Here is a 19,568-nt window from a genome sequence, read left to right on the forward strand (position 1 = left end):
CCGACCTCTTGGCCTTTCATTTGACTACAGACAGCTTATTTAGGGATGATGACCTGCTGCAGCAGACAGTTCTGCCCGTGCAGCAGCCTGATCTCCTCCTCCCTCTGTAGCTCCTCCTCCAGCTCGCTCAGCTCCGCCTCCTCTTCCTCTGCCGTCTCTTCTTCTTCTTCTTCTTCTTCTTCTTCTTCTTCTTCTTCTTCTTCTCTGGTTGATGAAGCAGAAGGACTGGGAGTCACCTCATCTCTTCTCTCTTCCACTTTTTGTTCTTTCTTCTCTTTCTCCAGCTGCTCTAATAAGCCCACAGCTCCTTCCCGCTTCTCCTGGTCCTCATTCTTTTCCAACCTGTTTGAAAAGGAAAAAATCTGGAATCAGCAACTATGCAGAAGATATTTTCTTCTTTCTTTAACAAAACAGGATGAATGCTCAGAGTTTATTCACATCTTTACCTGCACTAAGGAGACACTAACAGCAGACGGTGGCTACAGATCAGCTGGTCTCCTAAAGAACTATTTCCCAGTAAAACCAGTAAAAACACTGTACCTCTGCTCCCTCAGTGTTCGGTATCGCTCCAGCGTGCTGTGGCTGCACCGCCGTCTCTCCTCGGGCGTTTCTTCTGGGAATATGACGGGCAGGGAGGGTGGAGGACGGAGAAGATGGGCTGCCAGACGCTGCTGGACCTTCTCCAGCTGCTGAGCCTGAGCAGCCAACCAAGACACCAGGCAGAGCTTGGAGTCGCGAAGCGCTACGATCCGTCTGTTCATCTCAGTCTGCTTTGCACGGACCTGCAGAGAGTGGCATGAAATACGTTAGCTGTGTCATAATATAAGACTTTTCAAGTTGCTTTTGGATGGGTTCCCAGAAACACTCGGAATTAGGGCTGGGCAACGATTAAAATGTTTAATCTAATTAATCACGATTAATCGCATTTGTACGCAAAATCCAAAAATGAATCCAAAAGTAGTGTATAGCTTTTAGCATTTAGTTTTATTTTAAATGTGCTACCATATGAATGAAAGTGCCATAACATTTGTTGTGCAAACACACTTTTAACATCAGCATCTTTCTGTAGTTTTTATGTAGAAACCTCGCTCCACTGTCTGTAAAACTTCCGTACCCTTCTCCATGTTTGGTGGATCCGCCGATTACTTTCTTTTCCGGTTCTGCAGTAGCCTGGCTGACGCGTCCACATCTGGATGAGATGGTGGTCTGGGAACTAGGTGTGCATTTTCTCGTATTTGGGGCGTGGTTTACGAATGCCTAGAGCCGTTTATTGGGCGCAACGAATGTCTATCAAATGGCGTCTGGTTCTTCCCATGCTGCTTTGCGCGCGATTCATAGCCAATTGTATCACTTACACCAGATGACGTATGTAGAGCGACAGAAATTCGACGATGAAGAAGGCAATGAAATCTTTCAACACCAAACGTTGCTCTTTTTTAAAAGTAAACTTGCGTTCTAAGCTACTTAAAACACTTTCTAAGGCTGCATCGAACGGTAACGTTGTGTCCGCTGCCATGTTGGATTAACACTCTACAAGCTTCGGTGTCGCGCATAGACGTCGTCATCGCCTTGCTGCCCCCCCCCCTCGTTCTGTGATTGGTTCCCTAACTCAGGCAAAAATAAGGGCGGTGGTTTCTAGGCTGACTTTGCAGTGAGAATGAAATTGCGCCCAAAGCAGCATGGGAATTCCCAGGCTAGTTCCGCAGCAGACAGCAACAGACTTTTACAAAATAAAAGCCTGTGAGCAACAGACTTTTACAATAATAAAATAAATGATAAAACAGGGGTGGTCCGTGGCGTAGTGGGCTGAGCAGGCGCCCCATGTACAGAGGCTATAGTCCTCGCTGCAGCTGGCCCCGGTTCAAGTCCCGCATCGGACGGCCCTGTGCTGCGTGTTGTTCCCCCTCTCTCTGCCCCCTGCTTCCTGTCTCTCTGAACTTTCCTTTCCATTAAAGGCACAAAAGCCCCCCCCACCAAATTCTTTTTTTCTTTTAATTTAAAAAACAAACAAAAAAAAAACCTGCATTAATGCACGATAAATTATTTATCAGCGTTAAAAAATTAACGAGTTAACGCGATAATAATGAGTTAACTCGCCCAGCCCTACTCAGAATACAAAGATGAGTTTTACATTTGCGTTTGCAATACAGAAAATAAGTGAAATGGGACATTTTCATTGTGGAGCCTTAACAAGTCAGCTTCTGCCAGTTTAAATGTAGCGTGGCCTTGAAACTGTAACTTGATCACTGCTTTCACTGTGGCCCTGACATTTGTCTGTCAAACAGATTAATTTTTCACGAGAAAAAAAACCGAGCACCCTGACTGAGTTTATCTTGAACTGAAAACCAGCAGAATTAACTGTGTGTGCTCGTACTTTTTCTTCCAAAGCAATCAGTTCCTCTTTCTTCCTCTCAGCGTTCACCCTGAGCTTTTTCACTTTAATGAAGTCCCCGACGTTTTCTTTGGCTTCTTGGATGGCCTGAACATCCTGCGGGTCCTCGTAGTCCTCGCCTGGTTTCTCTGCATAACTGAGACACAAACGTTCGAGCATCCCAGTAGTTATAGTTGATTTTAACTCCAGCAACCCGAGTACATTACTTGGGAAATGTGGGTTGATTTTACAGTAGAGTAGAATAACATCTGAACTCACATCTGGGCCCATTCCTGCTTCCTCGTCTCTATTTTGGCTCGAGCTTGCTCAGCTTTCTCTGCAGCCTTTCGGAGCCTCTCTTCCTGCCGATCTCCCAACTTAACCTTGGCCGGGGGAGCCACCGGGGGGCGCAGCACCTCATCCTCTGGAGAACACACGCAGGTGTCAGTGCGGCCCGAGATCAGAGCTGAAACAACCCCACGGAGGCTTTCTTACCCACGATTTGGTGGATGTCCTTTGCAGGGTCCGCTCTGGACTTCCTGGGTTCCACCGCAGTCTCGGTGTCTTGGTCAGGTTGGCTGGCTGAGCTCTGACGTCTGGCCTGGGTCAAACGTTTGTCGAGCGTGGGCAGGCGGTACGTGGAGACTCTGTGGTTGGTGCGGATGGCAACCACAGTGACAAGATTGGTCTCAAGGGAGTCCTTGAACCTGTGAACCATATTTGTGAGATTCTGATTGGAGATCGTGCCAAAATCAAACTGAAAATGCCAGAAAACAAGAAGGTTGAAGCTTGGAGACAAATATTCTTACTAAATATAACTTACGACTGCAGATGAAATATTGGTTTCATCATCATTCTTACAACCACTCAAGTTTACTTCCCTTTATTTAATTCAGTTTGTATTAAATAAAGGGAAGAATAATTGGCTGAAACATTTGAACACTTTGACTCTAATGCAATAATCTGTTTTTAATACTTTCTCTCGGGTAGATCTGTATGCACCAGCAGAGTATTATAGGACTTAAAGGGTTGTGCTGAAGATTTTAAAAAGTGATTGATTTACATTGAAACTGGAGATTGGGATTATAACTGTGTGAAAATGATGGTGGAACACAATCGCTCATGTGGCCTAGTTTTAAATTTAGACATTAATAAACAAGATTGTGCACGCAGTGGCTGGAATTCCAGATTAAAATACAGTATAATGTGTGCTTTCTGTTTCTGCTGCGACAAAGACCTCTGTGAGGTCAGATCATCTAGGTTTTAGCGAATAAGTGTGACCACATAAAAGCTACTTCTCCGGCCCGTATGCATGTACCATTCATGCAGTTTTCCAAGTGCAATGCTGCAGCGCTCCTGCTCCCAGGCCATCTGCCTTCTGACCTCCATCACCTTCTGGGCCTCCAGCTTCACTGCAAGTTCGTAGAAACGACGATCCAACTGCAGCTCCTAATGGAACACAAGCCACACACACTGAGGACATCGCAATGACATGAATTCTACGTAAACAAGCCAATACCATCCCATACTTTCCAATTTTTGAAGTTTGTACTACAACAATATCAATGTTTTATATTTCAATTAGGACTGGGCAACGATTAAAATGTTTAATCTGATTAATCACATGATTTCCCTGATTAATAACGATTAATCACATTTGTACGCAGAATCCAAAAATGAATTCAAAAGTAGTGTATAGCTTTTAGCATTTAGTTTTATTTTAAATGTGCTGCCATATGAATGAAAGTGCCATAACATTTGTTGTGCAAACACACTTTTAACATCAGCATCTTTCTGTAGTTTTTATGTAGAAGCCTCGCTCCACTGTCTGTTTCCTTGAATGACTTGCTGCTATCAGTTGTGTGTTTTGCCTTTAAGTGATATTTTAGACTGGAACTACTACGCTGAGAAGACAATTCAACTTGGCAGTGTTTACAGATGACTTTGGTTCTGTCGACTCCGCCGTCTGGAAGAAGTTTAAAATGAAAATGGCCGAGTAAAAGTTCCGTACCCTTCTCCATGTTTGGTGGATCCGCCGATTACTTTCTTTTCCTGTTCCACAGCAGACAGCAGCAGACTTTTACAAAATAAAAGCCTGTGAGCAACAGACTTTTACAAAATAAAAGCATTAATGCGGGATAAAATATTTATCGGCGTTAATAATTAATGCCTTAAGGCGATAATAACGAGTTAACTCGCCCAGCCCTAATTTCAATAAGATTGAGTTTCTGCCAGTTTTTGGTGCAAATGATTAATTAAAGAGTTGTCTGCATCTACTCATGGCTAGAATGGAAGTAGAAATCAGGTTTGTGAATGATTCGAGATGATTCAAAAAGAGATTTTAGCTCCAGCCATGAAGCTGCCCACCCTGGAGCTGGACCGGCTGTGGGGTCCATACCTCGGGCTTCAGGCGGACGTGCTCAGGCAGACTCTGGTTGTCGTTCAGCACTTGTTTGAACTTCTTCTGGAGCTCGACCAGCTGCCTCTGCGTCTCTGCTACCTTCAGCTCAGCCTCCCGACGCAGCTGGTCTTTCTCCAGCTTTTGCTTAGCCGTCTCTAAGCTGGGGGGAGTCGGGAGGAGCGTGAGAAAGTTAGACTCGTTTGATTGTTGAGTTACTCAAGTGTTCATCGACATCATTTTTTTTAATCTTTAAGACAAGTACAGAGTCAAGAAAAAAGATCAAATGATAACCAAAGCAGTTATTTAAGACTCACCTGTAGGCTGCTGGGTCTTCGATGTCCAGAGACAAAGCCTCACTCTGGAAGCCGACCTGAATGTGACGTCCATAATTGGGGTAAGAGCTTCAACTTAGGCTGACAAACACATCACAAATGCATGCGAAAAGAACGTGGACTGACCCTGGGGGAAGGAATCTTGGCCTTCTTTCTCTGAAGACTTTTCTGTAACTCCTCCTCCGGAGGCAGGCAGAAGGAGAAGATGTTTCCGTCTTCCCCCGCTGTCAGCACAAAGAGGTCGTCGTGGCTGCAGCGAATGTGCCGCAAGTGTCCGTAATGGTTGTCGTGGACGCTGAGGGCCCAGTAGGCCCGCATGGAGGTGAGGCCGTGATCCCCAGGCTGCAGGGGGTAAACTCTGATGGAGCCTGAGTGCATGCCGCAGAACAGCAGATGCCTGTTGGAGCTACGAAACACCAGGAAGAACATGTTTAATGTCATCTCAAACAGATGATTCTGCCTGAACACCAGCAGGTGTTTCTCAATTCGTACCCATCCATACCCATTCATAAACATTCATACCCATTCATACACATTCATACCCATTCATACCCATCCATACCCATTCATAAACATTCATACCCATTCATACACATTCATACACATTCATACACATTCATACACATTCATACACATTCATACACATTCATACACATTCATACACATTCATACCCATTCATACACATTCATACACATCCATACACATTCATACACATTCATACCCATTCATACCCATTCATACCCATTCATACCCATCCATACCCATTCATACCCATTCATAAACATTCATACACATTCATACACATTCATACACATTCATACCCATTCATACCCATTCATACACATTCATACCCATTCATACACATTCATACCCATTCATACACATTCATACACATCCATACACATTCATACACATTCATACACATTCATACCCATTCATACACATTCATACCCATTCATACACATTCATACCCATTCATACACATCCATACACATTCATACACATCCATACACATTCATACACATTCATACACATTCATACCCATTCATACACATCCATACACATTCATACACATCCATACACATTCATACACATTCATACCATTCATACCCATTCATACCCATTCATACAGGACTTCTCATTCTGCTTTTTTCTTTATCATACATCTGTGAAGCCTTATCATTCTGGTTTACTTTCACCATCTCTGATAAAATCATTTGGTTTTAAACTTTTGGAGGACTCTTTACGGGAGGCTCATTAAGTACCCGGGGAGATATTCCACCCCACAATGGACCTGGAAGAGAAGTAGTATTTTTGAGAATATATGGCACTTTTGTTGGAGCTTTCTATGCTCAGCACTCAGTATTTGTCGCATCTTATTTCCACCTTTCTGTCTCATTAATCTCACATTTAATCTCCATCAAAGCTTGTAAATCTGACAACTTTGAAATGGTTAATTTTAAAGTAGTTGTTGCTGTTTGTGTGCAAATTGTTCAAAATGACTGCGCGGCACGAGCTGCAGAGGTGGAAAAAGCTTTGAGAATAAAGAGAGAGTTGAAACGATAAAGCAAAATAAAATGTTAACATCTGATTGTTGTGTTCTGAAAACACCCGCACCTCAACACAACCCTGCAGGAAGGTGCCACGTTGCCAGATTTTGAAAGCAGCTGAAGCGCACTTCATCCCTTCAATTGCTCACATTTGAGACTCACATTTTGTTTTTACACTTCAATGGACCAAAAATGTCCAGAGGTGTTAATATATTAGGTATTTTTAGTCAAAATGGGACTTTTGTGTCCCAGTTAGCCGGTAGCTGAGAGCAGCTGAGAGCTTCTGTAGAAACCTGGGTTCATAGATAGTGACTCAGGCAGTCGACGGATTGTAAAACCAAACCTACAATCTGAAAGCCATCGATATAAATCAGAATCATTTTCTTTTTCTCTCCGGCTACCTGAAAGTCACGGAACTGATGGGGTCGTCATCTGCGTCACTGACAGGCAGGACGTCGAAAGGTTCGTCCTGCCGCTGGTCTGGATCCTCGTCCTGATTCTCAGAGAACTTACAGTGGTACAAGATACCCGAGTCAAACTCTCCCTGCAGGACAGAAGAGACAGAAAGTCAGCCCGAAAGGAAGAAAAAAATCCACCCAAAGATTTCCTTTAAAGATTATTTTTGCACGTCTTCAACCTCCAGTGATGTTTGATCTTCAACTTATCTTGACTGTTGCTTGTTTTTAAATTCATTTAAATGATTTTATTTGTTTCTCTTTATATTCTTCTATGTATTTTTAATGCTTCTTCCACTCCCTTCTGCAATGCTTTTATTTTATGTAAAGCACTTTGAATTGTTTTTACATGAATTGTGCTACACAAATAAATTTGATTTGATTCAAGAAGGTCTTTAGAAAACCCAAAATGAAAATAAAAATGAATGAATGTCTATTAAGCCGCAGATTTTGTTCTGTTGGTGGAATATTATACACCCGATTCCTGTGATTTTTGTGATCCTCGTGTACGACTGTTGAATGCTGGCGTAAACACACCAGCTTCCAGTTACTCTGCAGTTTGTGGTGTGAGGCTGTGTGAGTACCATGGAGAGCCAGAACTGTCCAGGCTGTGAGTAGAAGCCACAGAACAGAGGACTTGGAGGATCTGGGATGTGGATCGGTGGTAATTCTTCCTCCTCCTCTTCCTCTTCCTCTTCTTCATGTTCCTCTAAACCCTGCCGCTTCAGTTCCTTTAAACGCTCCTCTTTCTCTTTCCTCTTCTTTTCCTTGATGGCTTCACGTCTCACAATTTCCTCCTCCCTCTGAAATACAGAAACACACAGATTCAAACTTTAACCGTCTTACAATGAAACCCAGCCTTATAATTGCTGTATTCAATCAAGCAGGAGCTCAGACGGAGCATGTTCGGACCCTGATTCGAGATTTGACGCTCCTGAACCTGAAGCATCTGCTGGGCAGCTCAGGCAGCTGGAAGGTTTTGGTTGGCCTCTGAGCTTCTGGATCGGGGCTTTGCACCTCGACTACGTGGCCGCTCCGGCACATGATGAGCAGCCTGTTTTCACTCTGAGGGAAAAGTAAAACAAACACAAAGAATGGTTCAACTGATGTTGTGGAGAAAAAGGAGTCGGACTTGTCAGGGAATTTATTGATCAGAACGACACAGAGACGTGTACATGGCGGCATGCACGGAAATTCCCTTTGACCTCAGTTTGTGACAACCTTTTATACACTTCTGTATCATTCAATGCGTACGTGGCCCAAACCCGATCTCTCTTCCGCACCTGCTCATTTTCGCCATTATCTAGACAGAGCTCATCCTAACCTCAAACTGTTAAAATTGGCTTCATTAAATGTACTTTTCCATGATGGACACGAGACATTACCGTAACTGAGATCTCAACTGATCCAGAGAATATGAAGACAAAACAATTAGCCTGGGAAACCAGGTGCAGAGGCACACACACATAATGTGACTTATTCAGAGAATATGACGAAGGTGCTCATATCCAATCATATTTGATCAATAAGGGGTCCAACCTATGTGAAACAATGAAGCATATAAATACAAAATGTTACCGGAAATTGAGGCTCCGTCTTACGTCATACCGAGTCCAGCGTTGATATACTCCATTTGTTGCCAGAAATAAAGACTTCATTTAACTTGAGATTAGTCCGGCTTGTTCTTGAGCTTCCAATTAAAGAATCGATCTAACAATATGCATGATTCGAGCACAAAAAGGCACAATGTGTAATTTGGACAATGTATCAAGGCTCTGCTCTCCCACATAATCCCCCCTGAAATCACTTATCAGTGATTTAATAAAGAAATAATCTAACCTACGAGAAAGAAAAAAAATCATCACACATAATCAACACTAAATTATTCTAATAATTAAAAAAAAATATTCTAATAATTAAAAATAAAATGGAACATATTGAATAAATGAAAATACTGCAAAAAAAAAAGGAATATATATGTAGCCAAATCAATGATTCAACAAGGAAATCACAATAATGAATTAATAATGAATAATCAAATGACTACACTAAAAGCTAAACTGAAAACGTATCCAGTGTGAGTTTTGTAACTCGCCATCATAGAAACATTTGTGTGTAAGTGAGCTCGGTGAACCATGCTGCGGTTCTGAGCGTTTCCATAACTTACGTGGGAATTAGGCGACCACTCCAGCGCCTGTATCGGCCCAGGAACGCGGATAAAACCGATGGGGTTGTACTTTTCCCCGACCGTGAAGAAGAAGACGGTGCAGTCTGCGCTCTGAGCAACAAGGGGGTGATAAAAACAAAGATGAGACAAACAGGAAACTAAATGTGTCCCAAAACAAAGTGGCACCAATCACATCTCCACCATTGATATATGTTACCATCACTTCTGTGTATAGGGAATTCCTCGTACCGTTAAAGGTCTGAATGAATGTCCAAGTTATAGTAATGAGCTCAAGATAGCAGTAAAGTGGGGAATAATGAAATTTTCACTAAACCAAGCAGTTAGTTTAATGTTCGAGTTTGCATTTCTTTCAAAATAAAGTAGGGCTGGACGCGTTAACTCGTTATTATCGCGTTAACTTGTTAATTATTTAACACCGATAAATATTTTATCGCGCATTAATGCAGGTTTTATTATTGTAAAAGTCTGTTGTTCACAGGCTTTTATTTTGTAAAAGTCTGCTGCTGTCTGCTGTGGAACAGGAAAAGAAAGTAATCGGCGGATCCACCAAACATGGAGAAGGGTACGGAACTTTTACTCGGCCATTTTCATGTTAAAGTTCTTCCAGACGGCGGAGTCGACAGAACCAAAGTCATCTGTAAACACTGCCAAGTTGAATTGTCTTCTCAGCGTAGTAGTTCCAGTCTAAAATATCACTTAAAGGCAAAACACACAACTGATAGGAGCAAGTCATTCAAGGAAACAGACAGTGGAGCGAGGCTTCTACATAAAAACTACAGAAAGATGCTGATGTTAAAAGTGTGTTTGCACAACAAATGTTATGGCACTTTCATTCATATGGCAGCACATTTAAAATAAAGCTAAATGCTAAAAGCTATACACTACTTTTGGATTCATTTTTGGATTCTGCGTACAAATGTGATTAATCGTGATTAATCAGGGAAATCATGTGATTAATTAGATTAAACATTTTAATCGTTTCCCAGCCCTACTTGATACATATGATCTAAGTCGGGCTGTTTAACTCTCCTTACAGCACATAAAACCTTGAAATAAGATCACATAGAACCAATTTCCCACAATCTAGCTAAGTCTAAATGATGTAAGACGTGGCTGCAGAAAGTCACGGTCTCTTATACTCACTTACAAAGACTTTGGCTATGAAATATACATCTTTTCATGAACAGAAGGGTAACTAATCAGATTGATTATTGCTCTGTAGATACACTGTGAACTATCAGGTGTGATAAATAGTGTGGTAAAGCTAAATGAATATAATATGGCTATTCACTCCTATAATATATTTGTTTAATATGTGACTGACTTGTCTTAGTATCATACTGTTTGCAGTAAATTGGTCTTTCTTATAGAGCAGATCATTTCCTGACAGACTTGAGTTGCACTCTGTTACTACTGATTCCCACAGAGATGAACCCAGTTTCCCTGGAAAACATCTCACCCCCGTGGCCAGGATTTCTCCATTCCGCTCAAACGCCAGAGCAGTAACGGGGGCGTCGTGCGGCTTGAAGGCGTTCCTGAGGTGCAGCTTGGCGTCTCCTTCGAGGCTGCGCCCGGTCTCCACCTGCAGCTTCTGAGGGTTATACAGCTCCAGCAGGCGGATCACCCCGTCCGTGAAGCCGGTCACCAGTAGACTTCCGCTCTGGTTTACCTAAAGGCAAACGCCACAGCTGCTGAGGCCGGTGTGTACGTGGCAGACTGCTTTGACTTTGCATTACACTCACCAAAGGTGGAGCCCAGCAGAGAACGGTTCCACCCTGATTGAAGTGGCTGCAAGTTACTTCTCTTTTGGCCAAGAAGTCAAAAACTCTGACCGAGCCTGGACAGAGTGGAAGCATGCAGGAAAAGTGTCTGTCATAATGTGTGTGTGTGTGTGTGTGTGTGTGTGTGTGTGTGTGTGTGTGTGTGTGTGTGTGTGTTTGTGTGTGTGTGAAAACACTGCGCAGTTGGTGTGAGGAGGAGTAGAGTGTGGACTCACGGTCCATCGCGGTCGTGGCCATTAGGTGCGATTTCTTCGACACATCCAGACCCCGGATTGGCCCAGCATGGAAGGAAAACAGGCGCTCTGGATCAGAAGCCTACACACACCACACACACACACACACACACACACACACACACACACACAGGTAATTTATTAGGGAAAGCCAAAAGGGTCAGAATTTGTCATGTTCACCCATGAAAAGTTACAAACACCAAAGCCACCTGGCATTCAAAACATGTAAGTGTGACATTTTTAATGTTATGCAGCTTATATCTTAAAGGGATAGTTCGCCTCTTTTGACATGAAGCTGTATGACATCCCATATCAGCAACATCATTTATGAACATCTTCTTACCCCCTGCTGCGTCCTGTGAGCAGAGTTCCAGCCTCCCTTCGTATCACTGCCTGCTGCCGCCTGCCGACAGCTGCGCCTGTTATGGTGTTTGCTGCTCGGTCTGCACTTCGGTCTGCACGGTCTGCACAGCAGGCAGTGATACGAAGGGAGAGAAAATAGGGCCAAGCGATTGTGAGGTCTGACTTTTTCCTGGAGAACGATTTTGTGATGCAAATGTATTACTCTTTTGAACGCATATTGTTTTGAGAAGCAAAACGCTTTATTTTTTAAACCCCAGCCAACTAGCCGGAACTACTTTCGTCAACACCAAAACGAGGCTGGAACTCGGCTCACAGGACGCAGCAGGGGGGAAGAAGATGTTCATAAATGATGTTGCTGATATGGGATGTTATACAGCTTCATGTCAAAAGAGGCGAACTATCCCTTTAAGCCAATTCATCCATTCAATTTAGGCTTTTCCCTTTTCCCACAACAGTCATGTGTTATGGTACATTTCTGCATTAAATCTAATGCTGAAAACAAGACTCAAATCCAAGATTGGTAACATGTGTCCTTGTTATTTGCTCACTGGGTGAAAAAAAAGCGGTTACACTGTTGTAAATACAACACCCTTTCACTTTCACTTTCACGTTTGTTGACGAACCGGCGAGGAGTCAGAAGGTGCAAGCTATGTCGACCCAGAAGGTAAGAGTAATCAAATGTACCTGGGAGCGTGAGAGGGGTCTATTTGTTTTTGCGGCAGGTGTGCCAGAAAGCAAGTCGAAGTACTTCCGCTCAGCTCCCGGGCCGCTCCAGCAAAGTTACATAGCGCAGTTATTCCAACTCAGACCCCCGAAGGGCATAGCAGACAGGCCAATCGTAATATTAAAACTCATTCTGGCCGCACAATTTTTTTCAAGCTGTTATTTTAAGGTAGAAATGTTACATAGTATTGCTTTATTTACACTGTTATTTGATGTCTGTTTATCAGACACCAAGTTGTAATTAATAGACGGCATGCGACATTTTGGATGGTTGGCAAAGCTGACAAACATTGATTCCTTTGGCTTTCCGTACCATACGCACCTCAACACAAGCCTAGGGGAACATGTTTATCACAACACACAATGATACAACATAGTTTTCCTTTAGGAACAGACACTGAACTGTATATCTTTCTGTCTTAACGATGTCTGTCACAGTCAGTCTGGAGCGTGGAGCGACCGCTCACGCAAATCTTAAATGAACAAAGTATAACACTCTGAGAACGTCTCCATAGAAACCAAAGTGATGATGTAAGACACTCACCGTGTTGGTAAAGGAAAGATCTAGTTTCCAGATGCCTCCATTGGAATCCTGCAAGGCCACACAGCAGAAAGAGCAGGGTCGTGGTGAGGCTGGATCATCTATTACAAGCAACTGAAATGAGAGACCTTTGATGTTTCTGACCTGAGCGAACCAGATGAAGGAGTCGGGTGTGGGACTCCTGACCACCGAGGAGAGGCAAACACCGTGTCCCACCACCATCTCGTTAAAGGGCTCCAACTCAAAATGGCTGCTGTCGCTGTCGGCTGCGTTGATCCTCTCAAAGTCCCAGCCCTGGAGGGAAGGTTAGAAAGTCACGTCGGATATAAAACGATGGTTTTAATTGTATGAGATGGAGCGAATTACATATGCAATAAGGTTACAAAGACCCATATTTATAAAGAGATGGAGCCCTGTAATGTGTTTATTAATGCAATAAGAGAGGTGTACTTTAGTTGTAATTATTACTTTCATTTACTTTGTTTATTCATTTACCTACATCATTTTTACCCTCTTTTCATGTTTTTCTTTCTTTATTCCTGTGTGTATTTAGTCTTATTTATTTGTGTAGGATAAGTTGAAATTGATATCTAAGCAGCTGTGATGGTGTAAAGTATAACGCAAAAATGTAAAATGTAAAAGTGTACTGTTTGTACCTTTGTGAAAATAAAATATGAGTTAAAAAAAAAAAAACGATGTTTAAGACATATTACCCGGACCACTCCGTCAGAACCAAAGGTCATCAACTGCCCATCTTCAAGGGCGAACGGCTGTACTGTCCCGGCATGGCACTTCCGCCTCTCTTTACGGGAAATCTCAATCTTTACGGTGTTTCCATCCCAAAGCAGTAAATTTCCCCACTCTGTGCCTGACATTACCTATAAAAAAAACAGATGAAGTGAAGGTAGGGTTACAGGCAATCATTGGGAAGCTGTGGCGCTGCCATCAAATTCAACATTTGATATGTTTTTCTGTGTTCTATTATGAATAAAATCAGATCTGAAAATCATTGGAAATCATCGAATTCTGTTTTTATTTCCATGCTAAAGTGTCCAAACCTTATTGGGATTGAGGTTGTAGTACTTTGATACTTAAATTTGTAACTTCACTCTCAACAGCATCTCCTGTACTCTGTGATTAGTGCTAATTACCTCCACTAAGGAGATTCTGCACTGGAAAAAATCAAAGTCTTACCAAGTATATTTGTCTCATTTCTAGTCCAAATATCTCATTACACTTAATATAAGACACAACTGTCTTACAAGCACCATTTCAGCCAGATATAGGGACTTGTTTGAAGACGATACATCTGGAATATCTTGTTAGGTGAAAAAGTCTTGAAAACAAATTGTTTTGAGTCGGATTTCACATGAAACAAGCTTTTTTTGACATTTGAAGAGGTTTTTAAGCTAATTTCAAGACCACTTTTATCTCAAAAGTCCTAAATATCACATCTTATTTCAAGAAATCTTGACAAGACGATTTTCACTAGTTCCATTGGCAGATTTTTTTGCTTATTTCAAGCAAAAACGTCTTGTATTTGTTGTTTTTCTTACTTATTTTTGGAGGGGCATTTTTTCCAGTGTACAGTCTGTCATTTGTTAGCAGGATTACTCAAAAAGTAATAGATTGATTCATATGAACATGTTATCACAGGTGGTGCATGTTATACCGATAAAATGAAAAAGGATGGTGAGCACGGTGCTTTATTTTAGCAGGTTAGCATCGGCAGTCTCACCACATTAAGATGCTGTGTGCGTTAATGAGGCAGAATCATGGCCGCCGACTCTTTGTGTTGCTTCTTTCAAACCCAAACTAAGAAAAGCGAGGTGCAAACCTTTCCACCGGGAAGCTCCACGTAGCCCTCGATATCAGTTGCAACAGTGTGCCCGAAATTACCCATGACCCCTTGCAGTTTGAGGCCCGTGACTGTGGTGGCCATTTTCCAGAACCTGACAGGAAGAGAGAGGAGGCTGCTTTTCATCTCACGTAACAACAAGAAGACACCAACACCAAAAACGTTCAGAAGATAATGTGGAGACGTGTCACGACGCAGTGCATGCTGGGACAGGAGCTCCATCTTGTCCGGATGCCATTATTTACATTTATTACCAGTGCTGTCGAATTAGATTTTGTTTTGTTTGGATAAAAACAGTCAAATCTAGTGGAGAAAAGAGGAAATGGAGAGAAAAGATGGACCCTGACTAACGATTATGATTCCAAACATGTTCAGCAATGTGTTAAAGTTTTGGATTTTATGAGTCACTGTCCTAATAATAACTAATAACCAACTGAAATAGTCTGTTTTTTCTTTTCTTTTTGCTTTCAGTGGACAGATGATTATGGAAATGGCCTGAGATGTGAGTTTAGAAGCTAATCCGACAGTTTGAGCAGAAAAACAGAATTCAGGGTCAGAGCAACAGGGAATAAACGAACTGACGTGTGACATCAACTTCACATTCTCTACATCTACTCAGGGAAGCAAGGAAGAAACGTACGGACTTATCTTTTACTTTTCTAATTGAAGTTTCCCTAATTGCCAACTAATCTCAAAGTGACAACAGGACTCAGCTTAGTTTCCAAAAAGGAGGAACTATTGTAAAACTGCCAGTAAATTCAATTCAATTCAATTCAAAAATACTTTATTTATCCCAGAGGGAAATTAAATGTTGATGTAACTCAATTAAATCAAGTAGTTATTATAGATGCTGATGGCTGTGGGCAGGAAAGATTTCCTGTAGCGGTCCGTTTTGCATCCAAACTGTAAAATGTAAATGTAAAAACAAAAACAAAGTTTCAGTGCAATCTGTTGGTTTCCTTAGCTGGGAAATTGTTTTTGAATTGGCTCTTTATGAACGAATTGGATTATTTTATGAATAATTATGATTACAATTAATTGAATTCCAATTGGGTTGAATTGGACTTTATTATCTAAGTGGCTTGAAATGACATTTGTTGTATTTGGCGCTATATAAATAAAAATGAATTGAATTAAATGTAAATGTACTTTATTTCTACAGCCCTTTACAGACAATCCTTACGGTGTACCAAAGTGCTTTGAAGCAGGTAATAAATAAAGAGAAGAAGAAGTAAAAACAAATAAAAGAACAGTGAAAGCAATGAAATATAACAAAATTTAATAAGATTAAATAAGATAAAAGTGTCATCATACTCCTGGGTATTAAAGCCATCCTAAATAAGCAGGTTTTTAGCCCAGATCTGAAGAGGTCCAGGTCAGAAATGAGACTCAGCTGGACGGGGGGCTTATTCCAGAGCCTGGGGGCAGCTTTGGGAAAAGGCTCGCTCACCCCAGGGTTTGTATTCTGACCTGGGCACTTCCAGCAGAAACTGATCTGTTGACCTCAGAGCTCTACCAGGACTGTTAAAAGCTCAGATAAATACGATGGGGCGAGGCCGTTAGGAGCTTTAAAAACACACATTAAAAGTTTAAAATCAATTAAAATCAATCAAGTTTAAAACCAGTGGTTTTATTTTAGTTCACACAGCTTCTCTGTGACGTGCTTTCTTTCGTTTGTTAAGTCTCTTACCGAGCAAGATGTCTGAAGCGTCACTTTAATTACTGACTTACATCATTTGCAAGTTATTTAGTGAATAAAACGGGCCTGAAATTAAAAACGCCCCACTGGAGTTCGAGGATGATTCCGGATTCTGTTTACCTGATGTGTCCCGATCCTGACGAGGTGAGCAGTCTCTGGTTGTGTGGGGAGAAGCTGACGTGGAAGACCTCCTGCGGGATGGCCTTGCAGATCTGCATCACCTCCTCCTGCCTCCAGTCCCACAGAGTCAGCATGTAGTCGGGTGCACTGTCCACGCAGGCCAGCAGGCTCCCGTCGCCGTTAAAGTCCACCGACACGTAGTTGGACTCTGTGCCATCTGCAGACAGGAGGATTAGAGCATGAGCCCAATGCGAAACAACCCAACTGGATGACACTCGGCCACATTTACCTCTGAGGATGCGGCACGGCCTCAGCGAAGGATACTCATAGACTATGATGCTGGGGTTGTTTCCCTTCTCTGCTACAGCAAAGTACTCCTTGGTGGGATGAACCTTTACACACACACACAAAAACAGGAGAATAGCTTTTTTTGTTGCTAGTAAATCTTATATCATATGCTAAAGTCGTCATTAAAACTTAGGAGTCAAACATTATTTTCTATTCATTGTTTGAATCTTTAAAAATTGCATGATATTGGTCTGACATATTGTAGGGAAGGCACTGTGGAAAAGATCCACACATAAACCGGGGCCCTTAGCAGCTAAAATGGCATTCTACATTTAAAGGGATAGTTCGCCTCTTTTGACATGAAGCTGTATGACATCCCATATCAGCAACGTCATTTCTGAACATCTTCTTACCCCCTGCTGCGTCCTGTGAGCAGAGTTCCAGCCTCGTTTTGGTGTTGATGAAGGTAGTCCGGCTAGTTGGCTGGGGTTTAAAAAATAAAGCGTCTTGCTTCTCAAAACAATATGCGTTCAACAGAGTAATACATTTGCATCACAAAATCTTTCTCCAGGAAAAAGTCAGACCTCACAATCGCTTGGCACTATTTTCTCTCCCTTCGTATCACTGCCTGCTGCCGCATGCCGACAGCCGCGCCTGTTACGGTGTTTGCTGCTCGGTCTGCACTTCGGTCTGCACAGCAGGCAGTGATACGAAGGGAGAGAAAATAGGGCCAAGCGATTGTGAGGTCTGACTTTTTCCTGGAGAACCATTTTGTGATGCAAATGTATTACTCTGTTGAACGCATATTGTTTTGAGAAGCAAGACGCTTTATTTTTCTAGCCCCAGCCAACTAGCCGGACTACCTTCGTCAACACCAAAACGAGGCTGGAACTCTGCTCACAGGACGCAGCAGGGGGTAAGAAGATGTTCATAAATGATGTTGCTGATATGGGATGTCATCCAGCTTCATGTCAAAAGAGGCGAACTATCCCTTTAAGTAAAATGAGGCTAATGAGGAATAGATTTCCACCTTTACCCAGGCTCACAAACCAGTGAAAGTGTGTTGTTAAAAATCTTCTGAATGAGGAATATAGTGAATCTTTCCTCTCCTCACTTTCCGTTGTCACACTTTTCCATTTAAAAGACTATTAATCCCAGGAAAATACAACTAGTGTTTGTAAATTATTTTCAAATACAAGCACACATATTGTTTCCTTGTTTCTCGGGAGCATTTCCATTATTTTCTTTAATATATTAAAATCTGTCGGCTGACCCTTCAGTTGTAGGGTTGAACGTGCTGTTTGACAGCCACCTCACCGTGATTGCTCCTATTCCTCCTCCGCTGCAGGAGCGCAAGAATCTCTGCTCCTTGGTGGAAATATCCAGCAGGACGAGCAGGTTGCCTGCTATAAACATCAGAGTTCTGTCATCCAGCAGCTTCAGATTGGCCCTGCGCCCACTGTCATAGCCAAAGGAGTGACTGAATTCCATGATGAAGGATAGAAATCACATGAACTGGCATTTTACGTACGATTTCCTTTAAAATATTCTATTACATGAAAAAAGGCTCTTCAATAATCATACATTTAAATATAAATCTTTGTTTATTTAGTTGGTAAAGGTCAGGCAACAAGAGAGCAACTTTGGACTGTTGCAGGGGTTTATTTTTCAGTTTTTTTAGCATGTTGCTTGTTATTAAAATTCATTAAAATTATTTTATTTGTTTCTCTTTATATTCTTTTATGCATTTTTAATGCTTCTTACACTCCCTGCTGCAATGCTTTTATTTTATGTGAAGCACTTTGAATTGTTTTGTACATGAAATGTGCTACACAAATAAATTTGATTTGATTTGATTTGATGATGTGAGAAAGTACACGATATCCCAAACAAGGATACGAGAGGTGCAGGAGATTCTCCGGGATCTCAGAGTCGGGTGTGATGGACGGTCTGGAGTGAATCTCCTCGTATTCGTAGTACATGTCTGCAGGGAGCCGCTTCTTTGGTTTTTCCTCGGCCTCCTGGGAGCGTTCGGTGACGCTTTCTGTGAGGAAGCACATGAACGCAGGTTTGAGTCATCATTGACTCCAATTCTACTTTTAAACAGAAAGCCTGTGTGACAGTTAAAGATTAGAGAACACACTCTCAGTTTCAGGCAGCACACAGCTGAAACATCCTTAGGACTTCTGTGTTATTTGAATGTTTACTCATTCTACCTCTTAACTATTTTCATCATCTTGATTTCACCTAACATGTAAGCAATATAGTAGTTTCGTGGCATTATACCATATACACGTGTTTATATATTTTTAGAACTATTGTTATAATGTTTTTTATTAATATCATTAGTTGTTTTGTAAATGTAATTGATCTAATTATTTATTTATTATTGTTTATTATAATAAATAAATAAAAATAAATAAATAAAATAAATAAAATAAATAAAATAAATAAATAAAATAAATAAAATAAATAAAATAAATAAAATAAATAAAATAAATAAAATAAAATAAAATAATATCATTAGTTGTATTGTAAATGTAAATGTATTTTATTTATACAGCCCTTTACAGACAATCCTTACGGTTTACCAAAGTGCTTTACAGCAGGTAATAAATAAAGAGAAGAATAAGTGAAAACAAATAAAAACAATAAAAGAACAGT

General features: G+C 41.5%; 1 protein-coding gene across 1 annotated transcript in view; it reads right to left on the reverse strand.

The window, feature by feature from the left end:
- cfap44 (cilia and flagella associated protein 44) overlaps positions 1-18,964 on the reverse strand; it is a 30,710-nt gene extending 11,746 nt beyond the window's left edge. The window contains 24 exon segments of the mRNA XM_075456508.1: positions 54-342; positions 541-782; positions 2,375-2,528; positions 2,651-2,795; positions 2,867-3,078; positions 3,690-3,820; positions 4,770-4,932; positions 5,087-5,142; positions 5,231-5,510; positions 7,057-7,199; positions 7,695-7,913; positions 8,023-8,175; positions 9,278-9,388; positions 10,758-10,967; positions 11,041-11,135; positions 11,295-11,394; positions 12,943-12,990; positions 13,084-13,233; positions 13,653-13,817; positions 14,777-14,891; positions 16,617-16,833; positions 16,906-17,008; positions 18,222-18,384; positions 18,804-18,964. Of these exon segments, the coding sequence (XP_075312623.1) occupies positions 54-342; positions 541-782; positions 2,375-2,528; positions 2,651-2,795; positions 2,867-3,078; positions 3,690-3,820; positions 4,770-4,932; positions 5,087-5,142; positions 5,231-5,510; positions 7,057-7,199; positions 7,695-7,913; positions 8,023-8,175; positions 9,278-9,388; positions 10,758-10,967; positions 11,041-11,135; positions 11,295-11,394; positions 12,943-12,990; positions 13,084-13,233; positions 13,653-13,817; positions 14,777-14,891; positions 16,617-16,833; positions 16,906-17,008; positions 18,222-18,384; positions 18,804-18,964 (3,825 nt within the window).
- Positions 18,965-19,568: the final 604 nt, after the last annotated feature.

Source organism: Odontesthes bonariensis, chromosome 22 (assembly GCF_027942865.1).
Source record: "Odontesthes bonariensis isolate fOdoBon6 chromosome 22, fOdoBon6.hap1, whole genome shotgun sequence".
In the NCBI taxonomy this organism is placed as follows: Eukaryota; Metazoa; Chordata; class Actinopteri; order Atheriniformes; family Atherinopsidae; genus Odontesthes; species Odontesthes bonariensis.